Source organism: Pseudonaja textilis, chromosome 2 (assembly GCF_049901715.1).
Source record: "Pseudonaja textilis isolate UNSWEBS1 chromosome 2, rPseTex1.2, whole genome shotgun sequence".
Lineage (NCBI taxonomy): Eukaryota > Metazoa > Chordata > Lepidosauria > Squamata > Elapidae > Pseudonaja > Pseudonaja textilis.
This window is the reverse complement of record NC_141991.1, coordinates 225,724,416-225,734,120: the sequence shown is the minus strand read 5'-3', so window position 1 is coordinate 225,734,120 and position 9,705 is coordinate 225,724,416. Positions and strand designations below refer to the sequence as shown.

At 39.7% G+C, this 9,705-nt stretch overlaps 1 protein-coding gene across 1 annotated transcript; it reads right to left on the bottom strand.

Moving 5' to 3' along the window:
• Positions 1 to 1,683: 1,683 nt before the first annotated feature.
• On the bottom strand, positions 1,684 to 8,126 carry F2RL1 (F2R like trypsin receptor 1). The gene is made up of 2 exons (XM_026717821.2): positions 7,784 to 8,126; positions 1,684 to 3,354 (listed from the first exon to the last, which is right to left on the bottom strand). Exons 1-2 carry the CDS (start codon positions 7,854 to 7,856, stop codon positions 2,267 to 2,269), a joined length of 1,161 nt encoding a protein of 386 aa, XP_026573606.1. The 5' UTR covers positions 7,857 to 8,126; the 3' UTR covers positions 1,684 to 2,266.
• Between the last annotated feature and the right edge of the window lie 1,579 nt (positions 8,127 to 9,705).

Here is a 9,705-nt window from a genome sequence, read left to right as displayed (position 1 = left end):
ATTTTAAAAAATCTTCTGAAGAAAATTTAGGGATTGTAGACTATAGCAGCCTAGCTACACTGAATGCATAACTTCCAAGACTTTGTTTTGCAAGTGGGAAGAGAAATATCTGAAGACCAAAAAATAACTCCCATTTTAAAATGAAGTACTTTGTGCTAGTCCACCAAAGATACGATAACCATTCCCAAGGCTCTGTGACCTCTCATTGCTTATGTGATGTTGCCTCTGAATGGGAGTTAATATAGTTAAGAATTTATAGTTTTATTACCTTTGGTATTGTTTTAACTACTGAGAGCCAGTTTGTTTTAATGGTTAAGGCACCAGGCTAGAAACCAGGAGATTGGGAGTTCTAGTGCTGCTGGTGGGTGATTTTGGGTTACTCATTCTTTCTCAGTCCAATTCTTGATTCATTGGATCAACAATTGGTTACTTTTTTAAAAAAGTAAACCTTGCTGGGGGGAAACACTATGAAGGAAATCCCTAAGACGTTTTGTTTTGAGCTCAGAAACACTCAAAATGTTTTGCATTTTTATAACCATCCTTCATTTTTTTAAAACAAACTTAGAATTCTTAATTATACTCTGCTTTGCTGAAAGCACTCTTCAGGAAAAAAATTAGGACACACAATTTAGTAAGAAAAGGAAGTTCTTAAGTACTTATTAGTCAACTTAAAAGGGGGTTTTCTTGAGTCATGAGAAGTTCAAGCTGGTGCTTCTACTAAGATTTTTAAGTTTTACAAACATTGACTTGCCTACATTAGTTTACTAATGCTATTTTCAAACATATTTGTAAGACCAGATAAAATAGAGACATGGATTTGATCTTTAAAATATTTCCTTAACCCACAACAGAATTACTGAGAAAAATCATTTATCACTGTTTTGATACCTGCATCCTGACATGCCCAGTTCAGGAGCAGTCTACATTGTCAGAGATGAAAAAAGTGTTTACTTTTTAATTAGCAAAAGAGATAAAGATTTCAAGCAAGCTGCAATCTAAGTTAAAATGCCGGTATGAGCAATTACAATAAATGGAAGATCACTTTTACTACAAAAGGTGCTATAAAACAGACAGGTGCGGGCAGAATATAGGCAACCATTGGGGTCTTAATGAAAACATTTAAAATGTTGCGAGTGTGTTAGTGATGCTCCTATAAAATATCTCCTCTAGGAGGGCATGCCTTAAGTTCACAGAAATCGGTTTTGGAAAGATGTTTCTCCCAGCCAACTGCTGCTTCTCACTGGTTTTCCACTGTGGACTTGCATGTGTGTGGACAGGTGACTACATTTCTAAAAAGCAGTAAGTCACTCAACCACTGTTTCCTCAGAAAGCTGATGGGAGTATTATAAGAAAACAGATAAGATGGTGCTAAGTGCTGGTGCTTTGGAGTGAGCCAGCTTCTATTTTTTCCCAACAGGAATTAAATTTAATAAAATACAATTAGGTGGGCAGGAAGCCTGGCTAGACACACTTACGGCCCTGGTGGGGATCTTACAGCGGAGAAAATGAAATCAACTAATTCTTCTATTGATCCATGCACTGCTTTGGAAATGTCGTTCTTAAATCTTTATTTCATTTGGAGCAAGTGAGAAGAAAATGGAACTTTCACGTGAAGAAAGAAGTTTGATTAAAGTGAAAGCAAATTTCACACATTTCTTATCAATCCAAACAAACTCAAATAAGTATATAAAAGTGTTCCTTTATTTAATTAAAAACATTTAAAATATTTCAGTAAACCTACAATTTACAAGCTATATTATTGGAAACACTGCATATTCACAGCATAGTTAAAACGAAAGTATTAAGTATATTAGTGCAAAGATCAGTCACTGGGATATTAATAATACAGTATTCCAGGGCTTTCACAGATCCTGGATAAGGAAAAGACAGGTTTGGCAAATACATACAATTACTCATGTATGTTCTTCTACAGTTCCCCCTGTTCTTATAGAACAGAAGTTGTCTAAAATCTCAAACTAGTTAATGTTAGTTAGGATCATCACCTGCGCCTGAATTCAAGATGCTTGTTTGATTAACATCAACATGGAAAAACTTATTTGCACACCTGCTAATCACTTGTAAAAACAAACCCAAACTCAAATATTGTCCATATGAGGGGTGCCATTTTGATTTTTCCCTTGGTAAAGAACATGCTTGTTCATATAATTTTGTATGGAAAGGAGGTCTTTGTTTAAATGTCACTAGAGTTTGGTTTCATGTTCTGTCCATGGAAACCCAGACACACCTGCGTGTCGTACACATAAATTTAATAAGTGGACTTAGTTGTGTTTGAGCTAGAGGAATAAGAGGGGGATTTTCTTGGGTATCTGTTTGAAGAGAGAGAGATTTGCATCCTCTTGGTGGTGCGCACACTTCGACATAGGAGGGCATTTTTTAGATTATCCCTGAAGTCTTTTGAAATGAAGTAGTAGATAAATGGATCGATGCAGCTGTTTAGAGTAGAAAGGCAAAGGGCTGTAATATAAAATGCATATATGTTACTGTTTTTGATCTGGGCATAATGCACCACCAGCAGAATATTGCTCGGCAAAAAACAGATCAAGTATGTAGAAAGTACAGTAATGATGAGCTTGATGGCTCTTTTTCTTTTCTTCCCAATCGTTACATCTGTAATGGAAGCATTAAGAGTCTTTATCATGAGAATGTAAGCCCCAGTTGTGAGAAGAGCTGGGAATAAGAAGACTCCAATAGCCAGAGAAAGGAAGTAGTTAAACATGTCGTTGGCCAACACAGACTGCGGTAAGACATCATGACATGTAGTGATGTTAAGGTTAGCAATATAAACAGTTTGATTCACAAGATATAGAGGCATTGTGCCAAGCAGCAGCAGGATCCATATTGCAGCTGAAACTTTTGTAGCAATTTCTGACTTCTTTCTTGAGTGCAGTATGGGGTTTGCAATTACCCAATACCTTTGCACGCTGAGGCATGTCATAAAAAGAATGGAGCAGTACATGTTTCCATAAAAGAACCCAACAAGTATTTTGCACAGGACTTCCCCAAAGATCCAGTTGTTGCCATTAATATGGTATGCAATTTTCAGAGGGAACCAGATTACGAAAAGGAGATCTGCCAGAGCCAAATTAGCCATATAGATCACCGCAGGATGCTTCTTCTTTGTTCTGAAGAAGAAAACCCACAGAGCCAAGGCATTGCTTGGCAAGCCAATGATGAAGACTATAATGTAGACCATTGGGAGGAAAATTGTAGTCAGTTTTCCTGTGAGGATTTTGGTTGCAGGGTCATCTATATTGTATGTGTCTTTATTTGTTGAATTGGTTTTAAGACCAACTAAGCTTCTTCCTCCTACTGAAACACCAGTTTTGTTTCTCACTAAAAAAGAAATAAAGCAAACATGTTAAGCTACTTGGCCATTAACAATCCCCCACACAGCCTATATAATGAAGTAACAAGTTATAAATACATAATTGGTACCATAATTTATATGCTTTGGGTAAAAATGCTGTTGAATTGAGGAGACTACAAAGGCTAACTTGACTCCAGGAGGAAGAATAATGAGAAAAACTCTGCAGGTAGTCCTCAACAACAGTCTGGAATTATGACAGCATCAGAAACATCATACTTATGACCAAGCACCCTACATTTAGATTCTTTTCTGCCACCTTCCCCAAGAAGTCAGTGGGGAAGATGGCAGGGAAGGTTGCAAACTGCTGCTGGCTACTGGAAAGATTCCCTTTCATCTTTGTGGACTGGCTGAAAGAGTTGTCCACTGAGGGGAGCTGAACTTCTTCAGAGGGGTACAAAATGGACTCAAATCCTGAAGCTTTGTTCCTGCACTCCACTAAAGGAATTCGCTTCCAAAGGAGACTTGAAGTCCTTTAGCGGGGTGCAGAATGGGAGCTGATGAAGGTTTCAGCTTTATTCCTGAACCCAGCCAAAGGAGTTCAACTCCCTTTCATGCACAGAAGGCCACTGAAAGCCTTCAGCAGACAGCTCTTTCAGCCAGTTTCCACGGATGGGAGGGACTCGAAATCCAGGCAGGGAGGCAAGGTAAGACCTGGCACAGGCTGTGCCTAAGTGTCTCTTCCCTCGGGGGTCTGAAAATCCTGCTTGGATTTGAGGAAGGAGGATTTTCAATTCCTGAGTGGAGCCTCGCAGTTCTTACTCCACCCTCTGATACCTCATGGTCCTTAACTGGGACTCCATCTGATCCCATAAGACTGCTCAGCAATTACAACCCTGAATGCCAGGGTTGTGGTCACTGAGAGAAGCAGTCATGCATTTTGCTTAACAAGCACTTCGCTCAGCAACCAAAATTCCAGTCCCAATTGTGGTTGTAAGTTGACAATTACTGGTACAATTACTGGTATTACTGTCACGTTTTAAAGTGTTTTTCTTAAAGTTGGAAGAGGGGAGACAAAGTCCTCTTCAGGTGTAGGGATGTAGCTAATCGATGTCATAAAAGTCACAACTTTGGACAGATTTTACGAGGCAAAATAGGTGCTGTAAAACTCTAAAAAAGGAGAAAGATGAATCTAGAATAGGAAGGATTGGGAAGTTTAAGGAATGAAAGAAGGGCCTTAAATGTATACCTTAACATACCTATTTTTCCCTGTACTCTAACTTCCAAACATTGCCCCTGCCTGCTCCAGATTACGTTTCTGCATATAACCTGCTGCAAATTACGTTTCAGCCTTCTGGATGGAGCCAAAAGGGGAGAGACAGAAAGGAATGATCAGCTCTGCAACTTTTCTTGCTTTTTAATGTTAGCATCTAATTCCAATTCTATAGATTAAATCATATCTAGTCTGGCCTGAATAGCAAATTTGGAAAGGCAATTTCCTATTTTAAGAAATAACATTTGTTGCCACTGTAGAGGATTTAATGCCAGCAAGGAAATTTTCAATTGGCTTTAATCAAAACATCTGGGGGACAACAAAATAAGGTAGATGTTGTATATGAATGAGAAAAGTTCTTGTCTAGGATTGACCCCAACATCCTTGCTTTCTATAAAGGGAAAAAGATGCAATTCCTGCAGTCTAAATTGCAGTCTCACTTCAGACGGATCAGTTTGAATTTGTAGGCTATTATGGACAGAGCTACACATTTTTAGAACAAATGCATATACCAAATTCCCACTTTGTCCAGCTAGTGTGAGCTGGCCAGCTAGCCAAAATATATGCAGCCCCCCCACCCTTTTTAATTTTTCATTTTTTTTCAAATAAGTTCCTCAAGAAACTCACATGGGTATATAAATATATAACTCATCCTCTAAACACTCATTTTTGCTCACTAAATAACATAAGCATATTAGTAATTTACAACTGGTTTTACTTCCAACCCTGTTAAGTTTATTTTTATCTTAAGGGTATAGAAAGTAAGTAAAGGGAAATAATATTTTTCTTTTCTTAGAAATGCCCCATCCCACTTCTCTTCAATTGGTTTATTTATTTAAGATATGTCATATTATACATGGACTAGCAATATATATTAACATTTCAGTTTGATTAATAAAACACAATAAATCTGTCAACTAGTATTGTAGCATCAACATTACTTTGAGAATCATGTATTGATTCACAACATGTAACTTCACTTATCCTTGTGCAAGAAATTGAGAAACAGGCACAATATTCTTGTCTGCCAGTTCCCAAGAACTCAATATCACCAGCTTGTTTTATTCTAGCATACTCAGGACTAACTTATTTGACTGTGCATTTTATATTCTATTCATGGTGTTGTATCACCAGCTTGTTTTATTCTAGCATACTCAGGACTAACTTATTTGACTGTGCATTTTATATTCTATTCATGGTGTTGTGTGGGAGGACATTATTATTAACTGGATAATGTTCATCCATTAATTTATGTAAACTCAGTTCAGTGTTCACTGGAAAAGATCATGTTTCTGTACAGTACACCCTTGAAAGTATCTTGGGTGGAAAAACAGGAACCACTTCCCTTATATAGAAAGTATGTACTCTGTCCCAAGCAGAGAGGGAATCCTTATTAGACAAAGCCACAGCTTGTTCATCTAAGTAAAGGGCATTTTAGGTTCTTCTCATGTTGAGTAATTTAAGGTCACCACATACATTCCAAGTTATTTGGCTCTATAGAATAATACCTTAATATCCCAACTCTTCATCCTTTCTCAGCATTTCATATAAATGCAAGTTAATGAAGGTAATACTAAGTATTAAACTGTAAACACTGCATTAATTGTTATTACATATGAATTTGCTCTGTCAACTCCCACAAAATATGGAGGTCAGTTTAACTGCAGATACATTCTCCTTTTTCTTCCAACTCCAAAAGAATGCACCACTGCCCAACTCATCAAACTGCAAAATTATATCATAAACCAAGATAGGAAGGACTTCTTGCTTTAGCATCATATACCACTTGTTCATGTTGATGCAGTCATTCATATTACTGGATTGCACATACAGTAAATTCATCTATCACTTTTCTTAGAATCTAACATTCTCTTTATAATCCAGGTTAAAATTTCTAAGCAATCAAAATGAATTAAAGTGAACAGAGTACTCTCTCTCTCTCTCTCTCTCTCTGTGTGTGTGTGTGTGTGTGTGTGTAATAAGCTCATTCAAGGAAAAATACTGTGATGCTCCTTTATGAAAGGCTAATTTTTATATTTCCAATCTAATGTTATCATTCTAAGACAGCTTTAAAAGAATGAGTTTTTATGCTATTCTGAAGATGTATTCACATCAACCAATTACTGGAAAACAGGTACTTCTGCCCTTAGCTCCATATATAGGCAACAAGAAAACAACAAAGTTCAACCGTAACTTGTAAGAGAAAAAGTAGTGGGCTTTTGAAATAAACTCTTTAGATTTTTTCACTAACAATCAAAGTACAAGAAGTATTAATTAGTTTGCTACAAGTCAGCTTTTCAAGCGCTAAGCTGAGACTTCTCAAGCAGTCAAGGCAGAAAATAGTTTCCTGAACTTCTGGACTTCGTCTTTGTAACTAGAGATCTTAGCTTCAAAGAAGTTAAAAAAACAAACTTTTGCTTCTCCTCTGAAGAACCTGTTTCTGTTAGGAACTACTATGCTGTGTCACCAGGTTAAGCTTCAATTTATCAAACATAATAACAAAGAAGCTTCAGTGAATAGATAACATCACTACAGCAACTCAATGCACACATTCGCTGGGGAGTTAAGTCCCAACGAAGTTACTCCTGTTTTGATTACACAAGAACATTTTCTATAGCCTAGGCTAGACTGTCAAGGTAAATTCCCAATGGGGTGCCCAGAGGACAGCCGCACACCTAAAAAATCTCCCTCTGTGCCAGATAGATTTCCTGTCCTACCTGGCATTTTTCCTTTTTGAAAAAGGAAACGGGGAACGAAGCTGCAGACCACCACCAGATCCAGCCTCTTATTTTCCCCAAGAAAGGCCCCTAACCTTTCTCACAAAAGAAAATCAAGGGGGGTGGGATCTTCGCTAAGCTGTCCTCCTGATGATCCCCAAAGGGTCAGGATCAGCAAAAGAGTCGTGCGGATGCGGAGTAGGGGCAGAAGGGAAAGAGCAGGTAGCCATTCTGATAAAACAGGTTTTTATCCTTGGTCCTATCGCCACGGCAGCCATTTTGTTGAGAGGCCAAGGACACCCCCCCCAACACCCCTCGTCCAGCAGCCCCTTGGGGGACACATGCATAGCATGTCCACCAGAACAGCCCGTCTCCCCACCGGTCCCGAAAGGCGGGGATCCCCGGCTCCGATGGAAAAGAAGACGCGAGAGGGCGAAAAGTTTTCCGAGCGCACCTCTCGCTTCTCACCTGTAACAGAGGCGACGGCCAGAGTTCCTCCCAAGAGCAGGACCCCCAGCCAAGCCTGGCAGAGGCGCCCCATATCCGCGGCAGGGCTCCCTACTGGATCTGGCAGCGGCGGCGGCGGCGGCGGCGACCCAGGAGAACTTGCACCTCCTCCCTTGTCAGCGCCCGGGAGTTTCACCGGAGTTTCACCGCAGTCTGAAAAAGGAGAGGGCGGCGGAGGCAGAGCCTCGCCCCTTTCGCGCCGGTGCCCTTTGAGCCTGCGAGAGGCGGGGAAGGCAGGAGTTTCGCCCGGCGTCGGGTTGGCAAGCCTCTCCTTCGCCGCCAGCGCCGAGAATGCCGCGCAGGAGAGCCCAGGGGGAAGCCGGGAACACCGAGAGTGACGGGCGCCAGTTGGCGGGAGAGACCTGTGTCTCTAACCTGCCTGTAACCTCTTCCCTTTCAGTAGGGGACGAGCCCTGAATTTAAAAAGGAAAAGCTCTGTGCGTATGTGGTTTTTTTTTTAATGGAATACTTTTATTAAGACCAAACACCCAAACGACCCGAAACAACAACGAGGAAAACACGTGTCTCTCAACACGGAGCGGTCCGACCAACGATAAATGGGGCCACGCCGTTTTCCTTCGCTGCCTGGAGATTTCGCGGAAAGGGAGGAGCCGCGATGGCGCTCAAAGAGAAGGGCTTCATCAGCATGGTGTCTGCTGCAAACTCTAAGAAACTCATTTTTTTCTGTTGTCGATAATCGGATGTCTTCAAATGTAGTTCAGTCTAATGCGCAATTTTTATCCCTGATAATATTTGCAGTACGATTGGTCTGTTTGTCAATCCCAACAATTTAAAGATGTGTGGATTTTAAGTCCCAGAGTTTCCCAGCCAATATGTTGACTGGAATATTCTGGGAATTGTAGTCTTAAATTGCCAAGTTAAAACAGGGTGCTGTAGATAAATTATTATTGTTCTGTACTGAGCCTCCTTGTCTTCCTTCTGTCTCTATAATTTTTCTCTAATATTAAAAAGCCCTCAAGAGCAAAATGAAGCAAGAATATTCTAATTTGCATAGAAGAAAACCCATAATTTTTAAGCCCAAAAGTAATGATAGTCTGTCCATTACAATGATAAAAAGCAAGTTCATGAACAGAAAGCATTTATCTCAGAGGTGTTCAACTTTGGTAACTTCAAATCCCAGCTTTCCCCAACCAGCTGGCTGGGAATTCTGGGAGTTTCCACAGGTCTTAAAGTTGCCAAGACAACATAAAGTGATAAATTGCAAGTTTTGGAATGTGTAAAAAATGCAAATGCAATTCTCATACTATATTTGAGATTTGAGCAAAATAGGTATTTAAGCTGTATTCATCTTTATATGGCCATATGAACATTCCTATAGATACCAACCAGAATGAGGTAATCATAGACAAGACCGCAGAATAGGAATAAATATCCCCTCACCAGTTTTACCATGCCAGCACCTCTAGATTTCTTTATTTGTTTGTTTATTTATTTTGTCAAGCGATTATAAGATAACAGGTATAAGTATAAACATAGTTATGAATACATGAAATAGATACATAAAAGAAAAATGAAACAATAGGGCAGGGACGGTAGGCACGTTGGTGCGCTTATGCACACCCCCTACAGACCTCTTAGGAAAGGGGTGAGGCCAATAGTAGACAGTCTAAGGTTAAAGTTTTTGGGGTTTGGGGAAGAAACCACAGAGTCAGGTAGAGTATCCCAGACATTGACTATTCTGTTGCTGAAGTCGTATTTCCTGCAATCAAGTTTGGTGCGGTTCAGCTTGAGTTTGTATCTGTTGTGTGCTCTTGTATTGTTATGGTTGAAGCTGAAGTATTCATTGACAGGTAGGACATTGCAATATATAATTTTATGGACTATACTTAGATCGGACCAAAGGCGGCGTAGTTCTAGGTTTT